This window comes from Cydia strobilella, chromosome 12 (genome assembly GCF_947568885.1).
Source record: "Cydia strobilella chromosome 12, ilCydStro3.1, whole genome shotgun sequence".
Lineage (NCBI taxonomy): Eukaryota > Metazoa > Arthropoda > Insecta > Lepidoptera > Tortricidae > Cydia > Cydia strobilella.
Window position 1 is genome coordinate 16,392,248 of NC_086052.1, and position 26,379 is coordinate 16,418,626.

Below are 26,379 nucleotides of genomic sequence, written 5' to 3' on the forward strand. Positions count from 1 at the left end.
TAAATAAGTTCAATATTTCCTAAATGTAAAACTTTTCGAATAATTTAAAACTTATTTTACGCGATTAAGTCCCGTCGTTGTGAATAATAATGAGTAAAAATCGGTGAAAGTTTAAATTAGTGTTTTTTCGAAAAATATCCTACAAACCAATGTAAGTGGCGTATCGCACAAACGTATTCTTACCCGACGATATGTAATTACGCGCGTACGATGGAGATAGGACCAGGCGGGTAAATGTACGAAATTTCTCGCGCTAAGTGTCCTTTTTTAGGTATTATTTAGATTGTAAGTATTTGATAAGATTATGCATGAAATCACATATGTATTTAAATTTAAGCACACTTTTTCTCTTAGAATAAAAGAGATAGGATGACATGAATACAACCAACTATGGAGTTCTTAAAAATAAGAAAGGGAGTGATTTTACATAGTTACCTAGTATTGCCGAAGCCTCTTAAGCAATTCTTTTAGAATTTAAATTAATTAGTGAAGCTTTACGATTACGCTTTTTTTTTCTAAAACTCGTAAATTACTCAAGAGATTTGCTTGGCGTAGAGCTATGTTGCAATCCTAGTTCTTATCAGTGCGATGAATTTCATTCCATTACTTGTGAAATTCATTCGGTAAAATGCTCAGAGCGCCAAACCGAAGAGCTCTAATGCTCGCTCCACACATTCACGAAAAGCGTCCAGAATCGTGAACTTTCGCTTCTCGGTTTTTGCCTAAGTTCCTAAGTATGAACTTTATTATGACAATAATGCATTACTATGGTGCCTTTATTGCGCTATTATTCATAATACTTAATCGCGTATAATTAAGTATTCAAATTACCTCTGACTTTTCTTTGACACCACGGGAAATATGCCGTCCTCAAATTGTCGGAAGTAATGTTAAAATTTAATTATACGTGATTAAGTCCCATTTTTAGTCAATAATAATGTGTGAAAATCGTAAAAGTTTAAATCGGTGTTTAGCGCGTTATTCGTGCACCTAAGTGTGGAGCGACATTCAATTTTATTCTATCCAATAGTAACTCGCTCTTAACTCCTCGCATCGACCCACAAAAGCGAGATTTCTCCGCATGCATTTTATATAACCGTGCCAGTTTTATTTATTAAATTTTTCTTCTTTCCCTCTATCGCACTCGCTTGGAACGCACGCTTGGACTGCGGACACTTAACATTCACACACGGGAACGGTACGTATAACACACAGAGTTCGAAGAACAAGACATAATGGAGCTAGTGCCTAACATAATCCTTAACCCCGGGTTCATGGACACGGATCCCGTGCCGCGGGACACGGCCGGGAGCGTGATCCGCTCCACGGAGTGTCCGGGGCCGGGCAAGCCGCGGCGGGTCTGATTCTCGTCTATACTTAACCTTAGGATATTCTATCGCACCGATTCGGGACATTTGTCATGATTGTAGCGTTGAGGTGTGACGTTGATACGGGAGCGACGTTGCGTATAGTCGTTGAATACTTTACAGAAATGTCTGCGTGTGACATGACTGTAGTGCACAGTCATACAATTTGATTCCTAGGCCACTATAGAACCTTGTCGCTTTAACTAGGTACTATTAGATACATGACACTTAATAAGCGCTGTCGTAGAAGATTAACAAATTGATTCATTATGACGTGGTTCTATAGTGGCCTATGAATCGAATTGGTTGACTGTATGTGCATTAAGGTATTTTTGAGAGTTTTACCTGCATCACGATATAGAGCTGTTAGAGACTGTAAATCCTGAAGCAAAAGATATAAAAATGATTTAACAATTATATTTTGGATGTTATTAGTAAAAAAGTTTTGTTTCCAATTTCTGTTGATTCTCAATATGCGAGGTAACATTTTTTTTGAAAGTACGTTAATAAATACCATAATTTTATATATGGATTTATACACCCTCTACCGTCCCTAAAAATTATATCTCGACTTTCAAATACCCTAAATGGAATGGCATGATGAATTGTTTTGTTCTGTATCTTACTTTATCAATTCGACAAGGCACTTCAATACTTTAAACACCCCTTTTGAAAAAGTTATGCCATAAGCTTAAATTATTTGTATACTTCTACAAAGAGGCATCTTGCATTCATTGTTACTAATCATCAGAACTCGGACTAATCATCGCAAACCAATTGCAACTTAGAAATGGAAAGGGGTGTAATGGAGCCATATTATGTTAAATATTCTCAATTATATTTACAACCGCAACCCAAAATTCGCCAAAAGTTTGTGGAAATTGTTTTTTTAATTTTAGTTGTCATAAAATATATCAGGAACGTCACTGACAAAGTTATGGCAGAAATTATGGATGGTATAGAAAGGATGCCAATCTCTTAAGGCAGAATTGTTGCAAAAGTGTCCGCTTTCAGCTTTAAATAATAGTTCCTAATCTCTCCGGTGGCGCTAGTTAGGCTCTGGGACATGAGTATAACATAAACCATATAAGGCAACAAATAACCCGACCAAATTACGTAGGTTGTTTTTGGTAGTATTTCGGTGTTTGGTGGCGCCGCCTAATTACTGTTTTTTGATGGACACTTTTCATACATAGAGATTTGGCTCCTTTATATTGTCTCCATGGCAGAAATGATGTAGAAATGCAATTCAAATAGGTCTAATGCTAATTGTGAAAATATCCTCTTTAGATACATATGACGACTCAATTGTATCTTGTTCTATTTCTGTTATTGTTTTGCGATGATTAGTCCGGGCTCTGCTAATCATGTTACCTCGGATGAACGTTGCCTCCCGTGTCAGCCTCAGGACATGGAAACAACGTGTATGGCTCAAGGGTAAGCTGGACATATCAAGTTTATAAGTGGACGGTGTGTAGTATATCCCTAGGTTGCGGAACATGCTGTGCTTGCTGTAAGTTTACACTCTAAACTATCACCAAACTATCGTTTCAAGGCAGTAACGGTGCAAGCAGAATTTAACTTTAGTGTGAAAGTGATAAGGTTTGAATTGAAATGCCAGATATAACTAATAATAGTTTGTAAATTATGATGCGTTGTTTATTGACTAAAATCGATAACTGGAAACTTCAGGGCCGGATTGGAAATCGTTTTATGGATCTTCATCCGTTCCTTTCATCCGACCCTCTTTGTCTTGAAAGCTGTTACTACTTGAAATAGCATATTGGTGTAAGTTTGGAGTAATTTTAGCGTAAATCTACCATTGAGAGAGATCGCTTTAGTATTGTAAGCATTTAATTTTTATAATCAATGTCGGGGTTGCCATCACTGAAAGACATAATTTAGTATTTTACTGTGTCACAATTTTATATAATGCTTGCATTTACTTTTGATAACTATATACTAATACACAGTTATGGCAAAAGTCTGACTGAACGCTTTATTTATTTCTCTCCTGGCAACCCCGACGGCCATTTTGAATTTGGAATATTGTTGCTTACCGTTCAAGTAATATATTGTTAGTAATAAGAATTGTATCGTTAATTATATATTTTTTTTGCAATATTAGATATATTTTTATAAAAAAAGATCTCAGTAAATTAGTTAGGAGGCCGCGCATGCGCGGAGACGCCATTCGTTTATTTAATCGTGATTTTGTACTGTGATTCATTTGCGTTATTATTTATTTTTAATATTTATATATAAGGAATTGATGGCGATTGTATATATTTATTTTTTCTGACATGGTACATAACGTGCGCGGAGCTAAGGATGTACATAGTAAAGCCAACCGTGTAGCAATCGACGCATAGTACTATGACTGTTCAACTGAGGAAGTAAACATCAGATTGCCATTTTTTTGCAAGCCATTTACACAGATTTATTAAGCCAGAGCACACCGGCTGCGTACACGCACACGTCACGCAAACGGTGTGCCGCACTCATAAAGATTTGTATATTACAACGCGCACGTCTACGCACATGCATCCGGTGTGCACAGGTTCTTAGCACGCCTAACTTTGGACGTAACTTTTAAAATATGTACCTATTCGAATAGGAACTGTAAGCCTTTGATAAATATGACAATACAACATTCAGTCATATTACTAACTCAAACAAAGGACATTTTAGACTCAACTCGTTAATAGTAATATAAAATTCTTATGAGAATACCGTCACAAGTCACAACTTAATTTTCGCTTCATACGAGAAAAGCTATGCTATGTGGTACGGCGTAACGCTACGAGAGTAGCTTTGCAATCACAACGATGTAGTTCTTAGTAACCGTCATAGTAAAATGCAATGCTTTAGACGCGCATCGCGTAATACTATTCAAATTTTATAACGACTAAAACGTAGCATAAAGTCACGGCACTGTGATTCGTAGTTAAGCGGTTATATCGTAGCGCATTCAAGTCATACTCACTACGGAAGAATAAAACAAGACTAAAATTGTCTACACAAAGTCCTTTTCATCCTTCATTCATACATTCATGTCTAAGCCAATATTATCGGCGAGATAAAAGCCCACCGCGTTTACTGGCTCGGCCACAGATTTAATATATACGCCAGATGACGCAAATACCACGGTTTGTATTGAAACCAAGCGTGCCGACTTTTTCATACAAAATTTACGCATAATATAATTTTAATATTACTTATCTGTGATAAGAAATATGTTCTTGCCTTTGGGTGCTCGCAATTTTTGGGCTGTTGCAGTTAATTATCATGCAATGAAGCATTTTTTAAGTTTTCACGTACGTCCGGCCGCAACAACTGACGCGCGTGGACTGTAAAGAGCGACGGTCAACCTCGACGCTTGGTCGGGGTTCGGACACGCGAAGTAGATGCATTTGCATCATCTACGGGATATTTATTTCTGTGGGCTCGGCCATGTTGTAAGAATAGGTGAGGATCGCGGCGCTAAAAGGGCATACCTCAATACTTTTGAGACGCTCAGTAGGGCGGAGGCCGATCGGATGTCCCAGGTATCACTGGAGCGTGCCAAGCGTGGCGGGCGATCGCGAGGGATCGATACAACTGGGTGCCTAGCCACGATGCAAATCCTTTGCGATATGACAACGAAACGCTTTCTGTCTCTCTATCACTCTTACATATTACAGCGATAGAGAGACAGATAACGTTTCGTTGTCGTACCGCAAACGATTGCCACCTTGGCTAGGCACCCTGGCGTGTGCACTCATTTTGGGTCGCTGTTACATTACGTAAGGAAATAAGCGAGATGTCTAAGCGCCGAACAAAATGGATGAAACTAAGACCAGCGGTATCAGCATGGTTGCATTTTTATCACCTGTCACTATGCCTGTCACTTTCGCACTTACATACTTGTTAAAACGTGACAGGCATGGTGACAGGCGATAAAAATGCTACCGTGCTCAGCCCACTGATGCGATAGGAACGCCAACTAGCAATACATAACACTGATTTAAACTTTCACGATTTTTACTCATTATTATTCACAACGACGGGACTTAATCCCGTAAAATAAGCTTTAAATTGTCAGTCTTCTCCGAGACCACAAGGACAACGCCGTCCTCGAAACGTCGGAGGGAAATTTAAAACTTACATAGCCTGCTTAATGAAGAATCATGATAATGTATAAAGGTTGTGGGTCTTGTATTATTCGTCCAGGGTACCGCTCATATGTTAATGTATTTACATGATAGTACACGACAATATTATTGAAAGGTTGATTAATGTATAACGAAACCGTGTAACACTTGAAGGCAATGAAGCATATGAAATGAATAACGATTGTGATTTTTTTTTGAATGCTCTGAAGCTCATTCGGCTGTCTCAAAAAGATTAATATATTTTTCTATATACTTTCAGTTTAAATAGTTGCTTGTTTTGAGACTTGTAATGGGAAACGAGGTACAGCCAGCATCGCATAGCCTCCTAAGGCTATACAAAAAAAAAGGAAAAATCCAAAATTTGCTAATGACATTTGAACCTATACTGTAGGTAATAGAGCTGATTTTGTTTTCGCCTTAGTAGAATATATACAGCCAAAGTAGTCAAATATATCAAAAAACAATTATTCCTATGGTACGAAAAATTTGCTGTCACGATCAATTTGATGCTGATCATTACATATATTATTTTTGAAGTAATAAATTTATCTTGCAACACTGGCTGGTTGTCAGCCTCAAAACTGTATTGCCACATTTGAAAAATATTAATCTTTTTGAGTTTCTAGAGCATTCATTAGTGATAAGTAAGAGCATATAATTGTTATAGAAGTGTAGAGCTGTTTATTTTTGTACACGGCGAGCATGCATATCAGGGAGGGAGCATTAGGAAGAATATATGTCATACAGAATATATTTTGTAATATCCTTTCCTCTATTCTTCGTAGCCCGAAGTCAAGAAGTGTGAACATGTCACATTAGACTTATATTGACCGGGATATAGACCATGATGTCACATTCTCAAAATGAAATCACTCTCTTAATACCTATGTAAAACATTTTTGCTGAGATAGCCGACCGAGCCAAAGGCGAGGTCTACCTATCACCAACGGGATGCCAGTGTGGCAAGAAGCAGAGGTAGTAAAAATTGTATGGGAAAAAAGCTATTCCGTTTACCAACTTTGTCCCTAGACCGTAAACCTAGAGACTGACTCATAAATGTGTGTGGTCTTATTTGTACTAATGCATGTTCACATATTCTCTTGACTGTAGACAAAAAGTACAAGACATCTTTTAACATAAATAAATTAAAAATATACTCTCTCGGGCTACGCTTCTCTTTACCTTCCAAAGAAGCTCATTGCCTTTCTGTGAATCCAGTTCACACGTCTACACCAGTTTTCGCTGTAATTGTAATTCCTCGAACAGTGGTGCCTCACTTTCTGATTGATCAGGTATACAGTACCTAACGGCGCTAAGCGCGAATAATTCCGTACATTCACCCGGTATGTCCTGTCTTTATAATAATATAATTATATTGCTGTTCCCAGTTCCACTCGCATAGTGGCATTGACCGCCGTCATTATGGGTGGGACCACAGAATAAATAATAGTACTAGGTTCAGAAGATTCACTCTCTAACAAAACGCGTCTATTACGACAGATATGACCGCTAGGTGGCGTAGCGGTGCGCGGCAACTACTATGGCTAGACACCAAAATTGGCGTGAGCCGCATGTTCTTGTAGGCACGCGACGAAATCGCGGAGTGAGCCACGCCTGGTGGGACAGCAATGTAATTATGCGTATGCGACAGAGAAAGGAAATGGCGGGTCGATGTACAAAATTTTTCGTGCTAAGCGTCTTTACTTTAATTTTAGTCTGCATTTCACACTAAGCTAACTAGAACCGCTGTAACTTAATGTATTCCTAAACTGCGTTGTGCTTGCTTCCTCTAAACTAAGTACCTATATATATTTATACGATAATTGTGAATTAAACATGTGTCCGTCTTGCAGTTGTAAATGTGCTAACGTGTCAATTATTTCTGTGTCGTGTGCTGCACTGTCACTTAATATTTATATGCTAAATTGCACTCAAGTATATTATACCAAAGTGCTTTTGGAAGTTTTTTTGGTAAAAAGTTGCAAAAATAATTGTCCATATTAATGTGTATTGTAAGCATAAATGACATAAACACACACTGCCATACAAATTGGCACACAAAGACAATTTACGGTGTTGAAAACGAAATAAAATGCGACATGAAAGAGTAGAAATTAAATAAAATGGAACTAAACAATTTCCATACATAATTGTTGCCATGTTTAAGCATTTTAGATCAAAAATTTGACAGTTACGAAGAAAGTGGCGCCCTCATTTGTTTTCTACTATTTTATGTCGCACTGTACACACTGCATGCATTATTGCTATGTGTAAGCCGTTTCGAATTTACTTTCTCATTGTCACATTGCAACTGGTCACACTAAATGTATTGGCGGGCCTAGCTAAGATGACAAATTGTATATCGACAATCGACGATCGACAAGAAAAAATGATGTATCGGTATGACTGATGCAACGAAAAGTCACTTGATTGATCATTTCCGTACATTATTTCACTGTCGATTGGAGTTTTCTATCAACAATTGTCACTCGGATAGGCCCCTGTATCAATCATTTATTTAAACTTTAAAAACGCCATATTTATTATCCAAAAAAAACTTGAGTGAAGTTTAGCCTGTGTCTCTGCATTGAATCACGCACCTTAAACTTACTGATCTTCCTCTAATTTCACATACTTATAAGCGTTGTACAAACACGGGTTTCGAGATGGTACGTATTAGATAGTATTTTTAGTAGATTACGATTGACGAGGCATTTTTGATGGTTGATATTGTGCATGTATTTTTATAGACTTGTCAGTTGCATATTGACCTTGTGGTCGTGTTATCGCGAATCCTGTTACAGTACGAAATTATGATAATTCAGTAACTTAGGTAACGTTGTTAAATAAGCATATCCAAGTAAATTTTAACCCTCCAAAGTATTTCAATGTATAGCAGACCTGTCTATGTCGCAAACCAATATTTTTATTCACAATCCGTTTGATGGCTTCTCTAAATCTTTCGATATCTATGACGATACGTATTCAATATAATATCGACTGAAATATTTTGTTTTTGCATTTAGATGCGTAACTATCATAAAGCCAATTTTAACTACCTAAATCAAATTGTCAAGAACTATTTGTAGTATATCATCAGCAAATGACGCCAAACATCCAGATGTATAAGTAAAGTAAACTTTAAGTAGGTAGCTTTAAGGGTTGTATTAGTTTAGCCGTTTGAACGCTAGCGTAGAGGCACTTAGATAGAGAGCGAGAGTCAAGACTGGGGTGCGGGGGTGTGACGATGCGACGGGTTCCTAGAAAAATGCTTAACCGGTGGGTTTAGACCGCGGGCCAGGAACAGATTTCCATGACCAATCGCCTCCCGGGCGAAAACTCGTATAGTGGTTAACGGCTATTTATGATGAACCCTCGTGAACGTCAGCTGCCGCTCCGTTGGTGGGTTGAGGAATGGCAGCAAATTAAGTCTATAATTTTTTTTTGTCATCGCCCCCCGCTTGATACTTTGTCAGATGATAGTTTATATGCTATTGTGAATAAACAAAATCGTCAGCCGATTGTATCGCTGTGGAAAGACCGTCAGCTGGTCACATGAACATGTAAAAAAGAAAATTCTTTTCAGTCATCGGCGTCATCGCCTCCCGTTTGATACTTTGTCAGATGATAGTTTAGATGCTATTGTTAATAAAACAAATCGTCAGCCGGTTGTATCGCGGTGGAAAGACCGTGTTACGCGTTTCGGTGGCTGCCATTCCTGAACCCACCAACGGAGCGGCAGCTGTCGTTCACGAGGGTTCATCATACATAGCCGTTAACCGCTATACGAGTTTTCGCCCGGGAGGCGACAACTGACGAAATTTGCACCTGGCTCGCGGTCTAGTTTAACTCGAATGCCACGCTGGTACCAAAAAGCACTGGAAGGAATGAAAAAGCTATATCGCTTGAGTTTCAACTGCAGCGCCCAAAATCTGTAGTCACAGTCGCCGGGACTGCTCGTCTATCATTATTTTTCCAGCTCATGACAGAAGTAAGATGATGCGTTGTGCCACGCGTGGCATTCGCTTTGTACAATATTAATTTCTACTACCTAATTCATTTTATTAATAGTCCAAAGACAAGTAGGTACTTAATAATTCAACAATCATTCGCACATGAGATGATGTTTTGCCTTTATTTATTTTGGAAGAACTTTTATGAGACGGCCCTATTCTGTTGAAAAAAGTTTACGAATTGGGAAATCAAATAACGCCCTCAAATGTTTTGGAGAGAAACATTCAATGTGCCTACGATGTACATACATTTTATAAGGCCTAGACGGGGCTTTCGCGGCAGTCGCTAAGTAGTACATAGCCGTAAACATGGCATTAGGTACAGTCGAGTTCATAAATATGTATACATTTCTTCACCTTAATCCATTGCAATAAGGTGAAAAAATTTATACATATTTATGAACTCGACTGTACACTGAGAACTATTACGATATATGTGGTATGTATGCCGCGCAAGCCTTGTGTATATCAGTACCTACACTAAATTTAATTCTTGTAAGTAGTGTAATTTTGATTACCATCTAAACGGAATCAAGCTTTTTATTTCACTAAATGATTTTCAATATATAACGCTTGTTTTCACCGCTTCAGGCTTTGCAAAAGGGACAGGGGATACATTCGTAGTAATAGAATAGAGGTAGAGAGTATGTCGCAGATGTTAACAAGACGACAATACTGGGGCCCATTTCTCGAACGGTATTTGACTAATATTATTAGTGTGTTGCCATGGTAACCTATACGAATTGACAGTTCGTGGACTAATAATATTAGTCTAATATCGATCGTTGGCTGGGACACGTTCATAGAATGGACCCTGACAGATTGCCACGTGAAGTCATGCTCGGACAGATTGCCGAAGCTAAGAGACCGGTTGGTCGCCCCGTTCTCCGCTTCAAGGATTCATGTAAGCGCGACATGAATGGCTTCAGCATTCCAACTAACCGTTGGGAGAAACGCGCGGAGATGAGACTCGAGTGGCGTCGTAACCTGCGGGAAGGCATGGCAAAGCACGACGAGCTCTGGTTGGATCACCTTAACCGGAAACGAATTCGCAGAGCTGCTGGACCACCCCAGGAGTCAAGACACATCTGTGATCGGTGCGGCAAAAAATGCCGATCAGCCATTGGTCTTTACAGTCACCGCAGTCGATGTAGACTGTAGACATCTCCTCAAATACCTCTAGTCGCTGCAACTATCATCTGTAAAGATGCTGTGGCCAATGATGAATATCGATCGAGAAACGGGCCCCTGGTATTAGACTAATATTATTAGTCCACGAACTGTCAAGTCGTATGGGTTACCATGGCAAGACAATACCTAATAATATTATTCTAATATCTTTCTAGAAATGGGCCTCTGGAGAACTTGTATTTGTTAATTTTCACAAGGTATAAGTGAAAACTAAGTAGGGAAAACATGACTTACAAATATGTATGTAACCTACCAAAATCCAGTACCTATTTACGAATGTGTTTGCTGGTCTGGTCTACCTGCCTCTTTTCTATTTGACTACCATCGTATCCCTGATTTCTTTTCGCTCTCGATATTGGACCACTTTTGAACAATGGACTAAGACTAAGACGCGCTAAGACGAACCTTGGCCGCTCCGATATAGATATCTGATGGAGACTGTAGGTGTAAACATTATGTTTTGACATGTTCAAAAGTGGTCACATTTTGCGGACAAAATATCCATAGTTGGAAGCATAGTTGCCAATGCGAATTCATGTTGTTCTGCCTCTTATCTGTTAAGTATGTGCACAGACATATGCTGTGCTCTCGACGTTTATTTCATACTGGTATATGATATGTTTATATAACTTTTAAGCCGCGTTCAAATACTGGTTATTTAATATTGTGATTACACTTTAACCCTTTGAACGCTTTCCGTCATAAACTTAAACGTCACACACGCCAAGGTCCCGAGCGCAAGCGAGCTGATGTAAGCCATACTTTGTATGAACGTTACTTTGACAGCGTACGCCATAACAATTATAGTTGTCCTTGGCGCTGTGGGTACGACTTAGTTACGACTCCTTTAGTGATCTTGGCGTTCAAAAGGTTAAATACCTAAATTTATTTGAATGCTACTTAAAACTCGCTATTGTTTACTTTATATTAAAGTATTACCTTAGGCTAAGGTCGCCTTTTCGCCTGGAAGCACGTCCATGATATAGGCAGCGAACGTTAACTTTACTTTGCTGTTAATATTGTCATAGTAAAAAGGGAAAAGTCGTGCAATTATTTGAGAAAAAGCACTATCGTAGATGCTCAGTGATATTGTTGAGTAGACTTTTTAGAAACTTTGCTGCTTGTACCTGATGACTCCTCTTTTTACTATGACGCATGCCGGTTGTTTCATGCAATTGAACACCGGTCTAGTATACCAAATTTATAATTGGCAATATGTTTTTATATCATAAGTATGTATAAGACTAGGTTAGTGAGACGGGGACGATCCCACTCTGATATACTCCTCAACTGTTTGTCATAGTGAGCTACGGCTTATGTAACCAATTTAAAACTTTAACATGAATGAAATAAAGTCGATAATTAGTTGCTTAAGCACGTTACGACTACACGGTGAAAGCATCCGTCCCTTTCACAAAAACTATACATAGGTATATGTCAGAAACAGACAGATGCTGTCATCGTGATACTTTCAGCTGTCCCAATGAGAATAATGTAAGCAAAATCTGCCGACATTGTAACTTCAATAGTAAGCTTTCTGTGTCCTACTATGTCTGCCGTTTACAATAGATACAGTTGTTAGAACTAATTATCACTACACGAGTAATGGTTTTGTTCACTGTTACTACATATAAGTATATATTTATTGACAAATGAATGCCGTTATTGATGATACTTTAGTTTCATTTAACGTATTGCACTACGCAAAATCAACTGATTAACTTTAAAAATGGCAGCTGCCATTTCAGAAGGAACTCTAAATCTTTTCATATTTTAACGAACAAATTGTTTGATACAAATCGGCCCTAAGATTAAACTTAAAAAAAAAAATGTTAATAACAGTGAACTGAACCTTCCATAACACTTCCAACGATCAAAATTGTATTGCCTTGAATCTCACCGCGTTGTGTTATTAATAATAAATCAAACAAAAGTATATATATTGTACTTTGAATCTCATTTTATTCCAAAATTATTGTAAGTGCAATATTATGATTAGTTTTTATTAATTATGTATAGTTATTTTTCTATTATTGAAGCGTCGGCAAAATGTTATAACCTTAATGTTGAATCATTTAAGACAGTATTCTGCAACATTATTAACTATCTAAGAACATTCTCCATAAAATGTGGTACACCCTTCAAATCGTGATGGAACTGATATTCTTAAAGTTAAACATTTTGCTGGTATGAGTTCTTCCGTGTAACACTATTACAGAAATGTGATGACAAGTTTTAAGTACATTAACTAGAATAACATACAGTTGTTGTGATGTTGGAAATCATTCCCATTAAAAGTACATTTTACACATGAAATTGTTTTTATTTTTATGAAATATCCTGTAAAAAATTCGGAAAGTTTATGGAATGGAAAATTTTGTTTCCGTACAATATTATAGGAAGTTTCCGAAGTTTCATTGAGGAAATTTCGCAGTTTAAGAAACTTTCTAACGGCTGCAAAAAGTAGCCATGACTAATGCAACGTAGCAGGAAGACTTTCCTGGGACGATTGTATTTTTTTATTTATTAATAATTGTAGCACTTCATACATAAAGTTCGTTCTTCTTTATCATTCCATCGGACATCGTTTGTTTAGCGGCGTTTATGCTATGACATCCTGATATGAATAAAGATTCTGAAAAAGAAATGGTGTTTAGCTAGATTATATTGTACAGAGCGTTCAAATTAGGTTTGTGGTACAGAACACTGTTTTATATACGGACTAGCTTCTGGCCGCGACTTCATTTGCCTGGAATGATTATGATGATTGATGGCCCGTGACCGAGTGGCCTAGGCGTCTGCCACGAATGCAGAGGACGCTGGTTCGATTTCAGCTCTGGGCTCCGTACCCAAAGGGTAAAAACGGGACCCTATTACTAAGACTCCGCTGTCAGTCTGTCTGTCTGTCACCAGGCTGTATCTCATGAACCGTGATAGCTAGACAGTTGAAATTTTCACAGATAATGTGTTTCTGTTGGCGCTATAACAACAAATACTAAAAAGTACGGATCCCTCTGTGCGCGAGTCCGACTCGCACTTGGCCGGTTTTTTCTTTAGTATATTCTATTTTAGTTTATAAGGCTCACCTCCAAGTCTACGTCCTTTAGTGCTTCCTCGAGCGCCAGTATCGCCGGGTCATCAGGCCCGTACACGCAACACTCGTCCTCCAAGAAACGGTCTATCTTTCGTAAGAACTCTTGGCTCGGAAACGGTTCGAAGGGAATGGAGGGGGGAGGGCTGTCCGTCGAGTCCGTGGTCGATTGGAGGCTGAGACTGCAAGAAATGACGTAAGTAATTGTATGTTATGGCAGTGTCCTTATGGTGTCTAGATACCTACCTTATTCGTAACCGTGAACAGAGTGATTAACAATAACAATAGATACAGTTGTTAGTTGCCATTGTCCCACTTTGTCATTGCAAATTCCATGTAGAGTTTACCAAACTACGAGACAAACTACGTGTGAAAGCTGATAAACACCTAAGTAAGAAATATATTGCTGATTATTGCCAGTGTCCTTTGTTAGGTGGGTCAAACACAAAACCGTCTTCACGTCTTTCCTGTAGACATACCCAAAAGTTATGAGCTATAAAGGTAACCCTTATCCACATGAAAAGGTACTCCTTTTATTTGGATACCTACGTATGATAAAATCATTACCTACATGCCCACATGCAAGCTGTTAACTATTGTCCACAGAAGAGAAAACTTGTGGGTTCGTCAGGTAACAGATAAGGTTCAATTACTCCTCTGACCGCGGCGCGCGCGACAGCACTGGATTATTTTAGAAACTGTTTATTTTCTCGTCAACTTTATTAATATTTTAATGAAGACTAATCCCATCATGGAACTATAATCGCATACTTTTCAATGTTGGATACTCTATGGCACTTCTGACTGAATTAAAATATTTATTAGAATCTCTTATCTCTCGGTGTATTTGGTGTGCGAGCACGCTGAGTTTTCAGGCTATCCGTGCTATGTCCGGTATGACGATGGCGCATATAATGGATAAATATATCGTAAACATTTTCACTGCCAAGTCAGTGCAAACATAGGACGAATTTAGTAGTAAACAGAAGTATATACCTACTTCATTGGTACTTTAATTATTTACATAACAATACATACTAATAGCATTTAAATGGTCTCGCCGGAAGATCAGCGCAAACTTTTGGGTTAGCATTATGCTGAGGCGGGACCATTTCGTGGTAAACTATTTCTGTTGTTTTTATACTTTTGTATGTTATAGTTTATCACCAGGCATCGTAAACTGCGAGCGAAATCCATTGAAGTACTAGGGTTGTTACTTAGTCAAGTCAAAGTACGTCATTTCAATGGATTTCGCTCGCAGTTTACGATGCCTGTTTATCTCGAACATAGAGTAACTTATACTAGAGCGGTACTGTCATAGTAAATTTTGTAACCCCACTAAATTCACTGCCATCTGTCGACACACTTTAAAACTAAAAATGAAGGTTTATAAAAATACGATAAAATGTATTTAAATGGATAAATGTTTTTTTTTATTTGCATTAATTATTTTTATGATTTTGACCCATGTTCTTTCACTGATATGCGTTAAAATTGTTAAATAGCAAACGAAAACGTCAACGCCATCTATACGACAGTAGGCCAAAGCTAGTAGCGCCCTCTGAACGAGAATCAAATTTTCTTGATTTTCGAGGCACGTTTTTTCCTTAGACTGTATCCATCTATTACGGAGTTATCTTTGATCACGAATAAATGCGATGATTCTTATTCTGATTCTGAAAAGTGTAAAAAACAAAATGTACCTAAGTGCATTCTCAACTAACCTGTTAAGTGTGGCGATATGCTCGGGTGGAAACGCGGCCCAACCGATCCTCATCTGCTCCCAGGGATTACTTAAATCCAGCCGCTTGTACTGTAAACCAATTACAATCGGATTATCGAACGGGTCTGCTTGAACGAAGCATGAGCATGGGAATTAATTGTATCGAGCGAAGTTTCATAATTCGTGTATCGGAAGCTATGTTGTTAAAGATAATATAGTCAAGAACTACATATATTTTTTCCACGTCTACGAATATCAACGCCTCTTAGAAAAACATGATCATATAAGGAGATTTTTCATTTAAAGACAAAAACTGTTAAACTCGCGTCAATTATTTGTCGCTATTGGCGACATGTTTCGAACCCATCGGGCAGCCGTCATGAGCACTCAAGCCTGAGGAAGGACCCCCGATGGGTACGAAACATGCCGCCAATAGCGACGATTAAGTAGTTGGCGTGAGTTTGACCGTTTCTTTAAATATTTTGAAAATATGTCTCACAAAAGTTTAATTTCGATTGAAACCTTTAATAAATAGAGAGACTGAAGCTATGATGAAAGATCTGAACAAACTCGACATTAAGTTAGCTAATTCGCTCTCTTAGTTCAGCCTCTATTTGAAGATTTTGGTCCTAACAAGTAGTGCTGCCCATGCACCCGTGGATCTTTTAACTATTACACCTAGGTACATATTATGGTGATTCTAGTATATTTCATATATTTTCATATAATGTCTTAATAGCACAAGTTTTCGCGTCATTGTGAATAGCAGGTACAATTAGTGTTATAAGGTCACGTGCAGTATAGTAAGAAAAACAGCGTTTATTACGCTCGGGGCAAGAGAAAAAATATGAGCAGGAAAAAGTACGTAACGTAGGTATATTATAGGCAGTTGAAGTATCTGAGAGACGGAAATTTTACGCCATTTAAATTCTGCATGCTCAACTAAATAAGGCTCTCCTTGCACCAACCCACTAACCCGGGGTTAACCGGTTAAACCGTTAACCCAGTGTCAAATTGTACTGGTAACCATGGTAACTCCAGGTTTAACCGGTTAACCCCAGGTTAGTAGAATGGTGCAAGTGGCACTTAATGTGACAATAGTCACGTCTCCAACTCCAAAACTCCCAACATACAACCAAAGAGAATATAATAAGATAGAGCGGTACTGTCATAGTAAATTTTGTAACCACTGTAAATTCACTGCCATCTATCGACATACTTTAAAACTAAAAGAAGATTTATAAAAATACGTTAAAATGCATTTAAATATGGATAAATGATTTTTTATTTGCATTAATAATTTTTATATGATTTTGACCCATGTTCTTTCACTGATATGCGTTAAAATTATAAATAACAAACGAAACCGTCAACGCCCTGTATACGAGAGTAAGCCAAAGCTAGTGGCGCCATCTGATCGAGAATCAAATTTTCGTGATTTTCGAGGCACGTTTTTTCCTTAGACTGTATCCATCTATTACGGAGTTATATCTATCTTTGATACAACTTACCCGCCTATACCAATCATAGTCAAACTCCGAACCAGTCATAGCCCTCGACAGCGCGACACTAGAATCCGTGCTAAGGCTCCTAGCGTCGTACTCTTCAGCAGTAACTGACGTAACTGTTTCCAGGGAACTGTCGCTGATGCTGATTGGGTCTGGCTCCCAGATGTATGGCGTCAGTGGTACTTCAGGGATTTCCAGGTCGTTCACTATCTCTGTACGGTTCGAGGGAATTGATGCGAGGAATGTTTGAAACATATTCATCTTGGACTAGTCTCAATTCTCTTGTTTATGAATGAAAATGTGCCATTTTCAACCAAAAGGGTACTCATTGTCGCTTGTCAGTAAGGCGCTATTGCCATATAACTTCAATCAGAAATCAACCTTATCGACAAGCGACAATGTGGTACTTTTTGGTTGAAAACGTCACAAATGCCTATGACTTAACCATAAACTCAGGATTACCAGTACTAGGAACTATCTAGGTATAACGGTAAATAAGCTCTATTAAGTCGACATCAAAAATTACAAACGCGTACAAAATATCACGTCGACACTCAAAACTTCTTATTTAACAACAATCGGTCGCGTTCGAGACAGTCTGACAGTATTCTAGTAGACACTGACTGCAGGAATTACGAAAGTTGCATGGAAGTTGGAGGACTCCGTGTAGTGACTCACATTCGGATGTAAGGACTGTGTGGTTGCGATAAATGTTTGATCGATACGTGACGGTGTGTTTGTCGGGAACGACGATTTGAGTTCATTCACTAAGTGAGATTTTCTTATTTAAATGAAATGAAAATCTTTATTTCCAGGCAAATGTATACTAGATGTGTATACGAGATGGAGCGACGATCTGGTGAAGGTCGCGGGAATTCGGTGGATGCGAGCGGCACAGGATCGGTCGGAGTGGCGAGCCTTGGGGGAGGCCTATGTCCAGCAGTGGACTTCTATCGGCTGACATGATTATGATGATGATGACTGTATACTGCCTTGTAATTAAGTATTTCAAACGATGCTAGAATTAGTTAAAATAATTTACATCCGGACCGCGGTGCCAAGAAACGATAAGAAAAACTCCCATTAAAACTTTAAAACGTTGGCGGCGTCAATAGTCGTAGCTATTCTTATGACCCGTCCGACAAATTGCAATAACAACGTCAGTCTAAATAGGTAAACAACACTATTTGCATTCACCAGGTAACACATAACATATGATATATTGAAATGATATACAATCATAGAAAAGTTAAGTAACCTAAGCCGCCACCTAACGCCAAGGCTCTACATGCCTAATTTGATCATAATATCGATTTAGTAGTTTACCTCAATAAAATTATACACGAATCTCCCGCTATTAAAATATACATATGTATGGTTATATGGTTGTCTGGTAGAGAATGCCTTAAGGCATTAAGTCCGCCATTTGTTCAATTTTATATCGTGCAATGAAGTTTAAATAAAAAATATATTTACCGCGAAGGCAATGATGAAAAAGCAATGAATTTACTTAATTACTGCTTGCTACTTTGAACTCTGGTTTATATTATAATGTTATGGAGCTGCACTTAATAAAATGCGGGTAAAGGTCAAAATAACTAGGGCATAAACATAAAACGTTAATATATATTACTTTAACGGAATACCACAAGCGACTTATTCTGAATACAAAAACATATATAAGACTACCACAGCTGCACAGTTTGAAATTAAATTATGCAAACATAGCAGTAGCAAACATAAAGATAAGATGTGGGATCGAATAGAGCACATAATACCTGCAAAAGAATTTACATCTTCAAAACATCTGCTTCAAGCAAAAAGTCGTATCCGTGCTCGAAGGACCAATAACATACGCCTCTTCCGTTTGAGACCATCGATCAACAGCGCACGCGCTGTGTTGTGTTATAGGTATCCGTAAAATATATAATGTTTCCTGATGAGACCTTAAGAACTGAACAACAAGTGCGGTTTTCCAATAACAGTGTAATTTTAGTGCGTCTATGTCTAGTGTTGATGGCAGAGTGCCCGAAACCCGCACAGTATCTGACCGACGCTCGCCGGAGCCATTGTGCTGTATTTGTTTCTTGCGTCCTTGCACTTGACGTAATTTCATTACCGACGCGGAGTGACCATGAGACATCAGAATTATAGGACCGTCTTAAGATTTTTTTACAGTTAGCGCGAGCGTTATATATAAAGAAGTATAGTGTGAGTGAGTTATAATGATTTCTTAAAAATAACGGCTTTAGAACTTTTCTTAAGCAACATAATAGTTTCTATTTATGCATCCGGATATATCTACAAAATGTGGCCACCGATGTAACTGCGCATCGTAACATAACAAGCCGCGTGCGCAAGCGAGAGCGACAATGACATATACCTATCCGTCGCGCTTCCATAAATTTCCACAATTGACAATATCAGCTGATATCTGAACGTCGGCCGCAGCGGTCGTGTCGAGTCTACATTAACGTTACTCAGTCATGCCGCGATAGTGATACGCTATGGAAGTGCTAAACGCGTCGCCCTCGCTCCGGCAGCGCGGCGTCAGTGCCAGTGAGAATCATGAGTTAAACCAGTGCCCTAGTGTCATGTCTCCGGAAACCAAGCGGCTGCTGCCGCCAACTACGGAGACCATCTTGACCAAACCCTTCCCCATTAGAGGTAAGACTAAAAATACGCGGAACTTGAAAGCATTTAGAGATTAAAATAATGCGTTGCACTGACGTTCGAGAAATCGAGACTAATCCTTTCAGCTCGTAAATAACGGACTTTTTTTTAAACCGGCCATGCAGTACTATAACCTGTGTTTGTTTACGTGCGATGAATAACATGTTATTTGCGATAATGTTACTTTGTGATTTACTAGTGGACTGTATGGCACGTTTGTTATGGCTACAAAAAAAATATTATCATAATTTATCGACTCTATATTCATGCTTATTTGCTCTACAAAGCAAACTACTAGATTTATATGACTTTTATTGTTATTAAATTTAATTATTGATCTAAAAGAGGTTGTCCAACTTAAAAGATATTATATTAGGGAATTCTCGTGATTGAATACCTAATAATCATGTAGGTACAATCGGGGACATTGCCTGTGAACCACTTCAGATTTTTTTTACCTCGATCCTTACGAGTGAGCTAAACTCCGCCTCCCATATTAGAGATAACCAATTAGGATGCATTTAGGATTCTTTGTTAATAATGAAAAGGGTAAAAACCGGTAATGAGACAAACAATAGGTAGTAAGGACAGTTTATTATACCTATCCTATACATATACACAGTGTGGCTAAAAATTTGGCTGTTTCATACATTTTGGCTGGTCCATTTTCTATGGGAGGGGAATTTTTTTAGCTATTTCGTGATTGGTCTCATAGTTAAAGTTGCTCAGTATAATCCCAAAAACTCCCTGGCAACGGCAATGCCCTTAAGGTGGTTCACCGGAATCACCGGGAATGTCCCCGATCTTACACCTACTACCTTCCTAAGTACCCGAGTAGCAATTATACGTCATTATGACGTCAGCGACGTCATTATGACGTAATAATGCCGTCATTATGACGTCACTGACGTTATTTTGCTACCTGGGTATCAATGTATTGTTATCGTCTAAAAAACATTGCAGGATTTGATTAGATCTATTACGGCTTTAGCAAGATTTCTAGCGATTTTATAGCTATGTTTAGATGGTCGTTCGAACTCTCGCAAAACTTGCATAGAGCAACCGCCCTGCAGAAAAATATAAATATAAGAAATAGGCCAAGTACCCATAATTACCTACTAAAACTACGTGCCTACTAAACTACTATTAACTACTTAGTCGATTGTCGACTTCAATTCAATTAAATTTAAATTGGTTAGGGTCAGACCAAGCTAAGTTAGCAGCGAGTTTGATAGGTAGCCCAGAACTTTAACTTGCAAACTTCTATGAAATAATGACGTTTAAATAACACTTGCGCAGTCTGTGCTATCAAAATCACTGCCAACTTAGCTTGGTCAAACTCTATATATTTTACACTCAAACCAGCTTAGCTAATTCAACAGGCTGGCATATAAAAAAATGAAATTTTAAGGTTGTTTTTTATGAGGTAATGTATAATTTGTCTTTAGAATCCGCAAGGAAGCACGATAGATTCTTAACCGTTTTTTTTTAATAGACTCAAATCCATTCAATTCGGTCCCGGTCACATTGAACTGAACTGGATTGGTCTGCTCTGCTCCAATGCTTGACCCTGATTTGCATTATGTTTTCTGTTCGAATTATGTACCTTCAATCATTCAATGTACGACTTGTTACCTATTCTATAGATGAGAAATAATTTATGGATCTGTTTTCATTATCAGCAATACACACAAAATTGTACACTTCGCAAGATTTATCTAAAAAAACTATTTTATTTTTTTATTTTATTTATTTGGGATCACCAACAGACAATACATCATGAAAAAACAATCTGTAGCTTACATAACATTGAGGTTAGATGTTTGTCCAATTATAGGTAACCACAGCTTATAGCAGTATCTTAGGACATACAATATAGGTACAGTAGGACATTTAGACTTTGTTCTTTATAAAGAGCAGTTATATACAGCTGGTACAGAAATAAATATAGGTACATAATTAAAAGATGTACCCGCGTTCAAGATAGATAATATTGTGAAAATACTTAATAGTTAACAGAAACAGAAAAACACACACACAAACACAACAACAGAAACAGAACACACAGAAATGAATAACGTTTGGAATTCGTTATGTAAGTAGTTCCATATTAGGTAAACATTAAAATAATAAGATTGTAAGAAATGCGTTTGAAACTAATAATTTACGATTGAAAGATAATGATTACGTCGAAAATTATTTCAATCAAAATAAATAACTAATAGAACCCAAATTATTAAAATAATAGGCTTCTCGGCCCCAAGACGGGAAAGACTTCGCACAGAGGGCACGGTCGATCTGGCGATTTCATGTTTAGGTGGGTGAAAAAACTCACCGGAATGCGATTGCGGAGCGCCTATACAATCTATCCACCATATAATTCACGAGTGCCCAAAACGAATGTACCCTGGTGACCCTCTCTCTGGACTTTATAACGTTTAGTGATAACGCAGCCCAATGGGTGAAGAACCTACACATTAATTTGTAAATTAATAAACATAACTGTAGAACGACTCATAAATAATAATGCCATACGAATAAATAATTTTAAATTGGAATACATTATTTTTATTAGGAGTGAAGGGATGCATCACTCCCCATTCATAACCCAACTCTCCCCGCGAACCCTACTCACCCCTTTTACGGTATTTAAAATGAATTCTCTTTATTGTTATTTATTTTAATGATAGAAATGTATTCTTCCATCCATCAAACTGGACTGCCGTGTAATGTTTTATGTGCATTTACGAAATAAATGATTATGATTATTATAGTATAAATTTTCTCAATTAATGATTTTTAGGCCTCAGACTCAGACCCTAATCCGTTTAACAATAGTTATTTGTTTTACAACGGGGCAAAGTTGTTGTTTAACCTCTCGTGCTATTTGCCTCGCAACGCTCAAGATTCCATTTTTCGAACCACTCGCTACGCTAGTGGTTTAGTTTTGGAACCTTTTGCTTGCTCGGGTATCAAGGCACGAGGGTTGGTAACCGCTGAACAAAAGAAACAAAGGCTTTTGTTTAACAGATTAGGATGTGTGGCGTAAAAATCACTTGAGTAAATTCATACTATAATAACTTAAAACACTTCTAAATTATTAAGCAGATACGACTGCGAGTGATAGGTACTACAATTTTTTATATTAAAGGAAAAATGTAATGGAAAAAAAAACACTGCTTCGGGCAAGACTCGAACTTGCGACCTTTCAGAGCGATGGGACCGGAGTTCCGAAATGTTGCAAGTTCGAGTCTCGTCTTGCCCAAAGCAGTGTAGTGAATTTTTAAATTTTACGTTTAACAGGTATTTTAACATAATTTTTTGTTAATCATATAGCATGAAATTCTAGAATAAGCAAAAAGGACTTTTCAATATATTTTTTTATAAATTTTAACAGTTTTAATGTTAAAACATAATAATCATTATCACATAAACATACAGGATTTCACAATAAATATTTATGTAAGTAGCCAAGTTACATCTCGCCAACAAACTGCAATCGCAGTTTGGCGAGGAATATAATTGTAAGAAAATTGTTGTGATGTACATTGAGATAAATAAATTAAAAAAAAAAAAAAAAATAACATCTGGATTGAGCTGATATTGCTGATAAGCCATAATTTATATACTTGGCTTGCTATATTAATATTTTGAGATCGTGTAAACGACTAACACGTGATCTTTGAGATAACCTGATGACGTGACGTATTTATCGTTAAGGGGCTACCTGAGGTTTTCATCGATTTTTGACAAGTTTTGAATCGTATCTCCTACTTTTGCACTACATATAGAATTATAAGACAAGCGGCTACCGGTTCTTCAATCTTTTATCTCCATTTTTGTCTACCGGATTGTGAAAAAAATGAATACTTATTTATTTATGATTGTTTTAAACATTGTCTAAAAAAACACTTTTTTCGTATCTGGATTGCTGTGAAAGATCTTACTTATACGAAATCTACATATTTGGGTTCGTCTTAGACGTCTCTAAAAATATGTCTAAGGTTTTAATTTTAAACTAATTAACACAAAAGTTATGGCCAGAAAACCAGTTTTTTGGGCTAAAATTGTTCAACTTTGATGCCAAATATTTCGAAAACAATGAACTTTGAAGTAAATATGGGATAGTATATTGCTAAAATCCGTTGCTGTTAATATGATAAGCTACAAAAAACATTAGAAAACTAAAGGGATTCAAATCGAAGGTCATTGGGGCATGGGATCCCCTTAACGTTGCAAAGGTTAAACAGAGTGTTGGAGATAATAATTATGTTAAGACTTGTTATATAGGTGCTGAATTATATATTACCCATCTGGAATTATTACTTTTACTTACCTATATAGGTTACACTTCCGTATATAATCTGACAAAACATTCCCTTCAATAGAAAAACGCTGCAAATTGAAAAATGTAGGAAAATATAAAATGTGAATTTCCTACCGACTAAATTATAGGTAGTTTCAAAAACGTTACCGTACTACACATAAATAATAGCACTACCCTACGTAACATACAGAGTAGTAGTAGCTGTAGCTACCTCTACTTATACTTTGAAATTATTAGAGTAACAAAGTGAATAGAGTCATCATCATTATTTTCTAAGTAAATGAAAAAAAATCTTATTTTAATACATAGGTCATGAAAATATCTAATATTATGAGGTTCAATTCAGTCAACTTAAAAAACCTTGTACAAAATATTTGTAACTCAAATCTATTCAGAATAACATTATGACGAGTTACAATCTTACAATATAAATAGACATTATTTATTGTACATTAATTACTCATCACTTATCTTAATTATTTGCACGGATTAGTCACGTGACGCTATTTCTGGTCACGTATTTATCCGAAGCAGAGACAAATTGAATTGCTAATGAAACCTGTATGTTATGGTAGAGCGAAATTGATAAAGCTATGCATATCTAATAGAGCCAGACATCTACCTAAAATTATTATATTTTATTTTATAAATTATATCTACTGAGGACTCCATTTACTACATTTTTAGAGAAATTCTTCGACGCATTATATTTTCAGACCGTGGTATATGTTACATACAGTTGATATTCTTTCTAAAAATGTCAACTGGTAAATGGGTAAAACCCAATTGGAATGGAAAGTTGCTATTAATGTATGCCGTGTTGTACTTAAGTATGAATGTGTGTTTGGCGACAATGGTTTATTAACTCGTGATATTTTCATCCTAGATTGGACCAGAAGCATGTTTCTGATTTGGATTTGTAAATACCTGACGAAGCCTGCGTTCAGATATCTTACATATAAATGGTATAATTAAAAAAAATGTATAAGGGTGGGGATTCAATTACCTAAAATAGGTTTTTATTCAAATACGAAGATGCTGTGCGGCGATGAAGTACCCGAACCAAAGGACCTTAATTTTCACGATATTGAAGTAGGTATAACATTTAAAACTCTCGCGTTTTGAACCCACCACACCCACCACCAGTGAAACCTGTGTCGAAACGTCGGTAAATAAAGGTAACAAAATAAATTCGCGATAGACCCATTCTTAAATGTGATTTAATATTGAAGTTGGTACTTAGTGTACGTATACACTAATGAAACCACCGCCACAAGCCACGACATTTACACATGACAGTCAATAGTTTGGTCATGAACTGGATCGCGCCAGTATGGCGTGATATTAAGATTTAAACTCCTCACTAGATATTCCATAAACATTTTGTCTTCTCTGTTCGTTCATCTCCAATATATGTTGGCCTCTAGACAAGCTACAACTATGTATAATCACGGATCGACTTTCAACTGGTACACCTTCGTCAGTGAACTCAGATAGCGTTGTAAAAATTGTCCGCGTCTGTAATCAATCAGCAACTATATTACATAACACCATAACTTTCACAGCCTCGTATAACCCTTGACAGATAAAATCAACCATAGATAAAGTCTTTAAGATTTAAATTTGAATAAAAGCCAGAATTAATGACTCGTTATATCGCGTGGACGTCAGAACGTAAACAACTAAACAGAGACACAAGTGCCACTACAATGTCTACGAAAAATAGTTACATAAGGCAAATATTGTGTAGATCTATTTTGTGTATTTTGTAAGGGCATGGGAGAGCTGGCGCCAAGTAATAAATTAAATTTAATTTCTAAAATATCGATAATTATTCTACCATTTATTTTACTTAGTTATGTAGTTGTGATATACGTACATTTTTTGGTATTTTGTGCAGGCACCATAAGAATATTTATTTAATATTTTAAATTTGCATATCGACAGCCAACATTGAGACCTCCCTTCATTCACCGCTGAGCTACGTCGTAGCGCTACGTCGTAGCCGATAACATCAGTTTCCCGGTATGTAGCGGAAATGCTTTGTAGACGCAAAACGACAACGTGTCGTGATTAACGCTGAAAGGGTTAACAAACATGAATTTATACGGAAACCAATGGTGGTACATTCGCCATATTAGCGAATGAAGATACACGACATAAGTACCTATTAAACATTCTCTAACAGCGGTATAAAAAGAGATGTGTCTCTATACATGTAGTATGCTATATGCAAAGCTAAGCCTCAGGGCGGACACGCTATACATCAAAAATCACTTGCGTTTCTATGTGTTAACGGCACGTCTGTACACGCGGCATGCGTCATAGTATG

The 26,379-nt window shown here is 37.3% G+C and overlaps 3 protein-coding genes across 4 annotated transcripts in view; 2 read left to right on the forward strand and 1 right to left on the reverse strand.

The window, feature by feature from the left end:
* Nucleotides 1-1,472, forward strand: part of LOC134746328 (cell adhesion molecule DSCAML1) — a 58,808-nt gene extending 57,336 nt beyond the window's left edge. The window contains exon 7 of the mRNA XM_063680724.1: nucleotides 1,216-1,472. Within this exon, the coding sequence (XP_063536794.1) occupies nucleotides 1,216-1,364 (149 nt within the window). The 3' untranslated portion in view covers nucleotides 1,365-1,472. The remainder of the gene's footprint in view (nucleotides 1-1,215) is intronic.
* Nucleotides 1,473-13,284: 11,812 nt separating this feature from the next.
* On the reverse strand, nucleotides 13,285-17,334 carry LOC134745801 (uncharacterized). The gene is made up of 4 exons (XM_063679889.1): nucleotides 17,051-17,334; nucleotides 15,541-15,629; nucleotides 13,812-13,998; nucleotides 13,285-13,360 (listed from the first exon to the last, which is right to left on the reverse strand). Exons 1-4 carry the CDS (start codon nucleotides 17,306-17,308, stop codon nucleotides 13,328-13,330), a joined length of 567 nt encoding a protein of 188 aa, XP_063535959.1. The 5' UTR covers nucleotides 17,309-17,334; the 3' UTR covers nucleotides 13,285-13,327.
* Nucleotides 17,335-19,333: 1,999 nt separating this feature from the next.
* LOC134746301 (6-phosphofructo-2-kinase/fructose-2,6-bisphosphatase) overlaps nucleotides 19,334-26,379 on the forward strand; it is a 70,320-nt gene continuing 63,274 nt past the window's right edge. The window contains exon 1 of one of the 2 annotated variants that reach the window (XM_063680677.1): nucleotides 19,334-19,714. In XM_063680677.1, coding sequence (XP_063536747.1) covers nucleotides 19,555-19,714 — 160 coding nt within the window. In that variant the 5' untranslated portion in view covers nucleotides 19,334-19,554. The remainder of the gene's footprint in view (nucleotides 19,715-26,379) is intronic. The other variant, XM_063680678.1, reaches the window with a different exon arrangement.

Bases quoted from the DNA above. Each gene is read 5' to 3' on its own strand.
- LOC134745801 (XM_063679889.1), bottom strand. From the start codon at position 17,308: ATGAATATGTTTCAAACATTCCTCGCATCAATTCCCTCGAACCGTACA. The intron at 15,630-17,050 runs GTAAGTTGTATC...ATTGGTTTACAG, and splicing joins ACTATGATTGGTATAGGCGG to TACAAGCGGCTGGATTTAAG. The intron at 13,361-13,811 runs GTGAGCCTTATA...TTTCTTTTTCAG, and splicing joins TAAAGGACGTAGACTTGGAG to AATCTTTATTCATATCAGGA.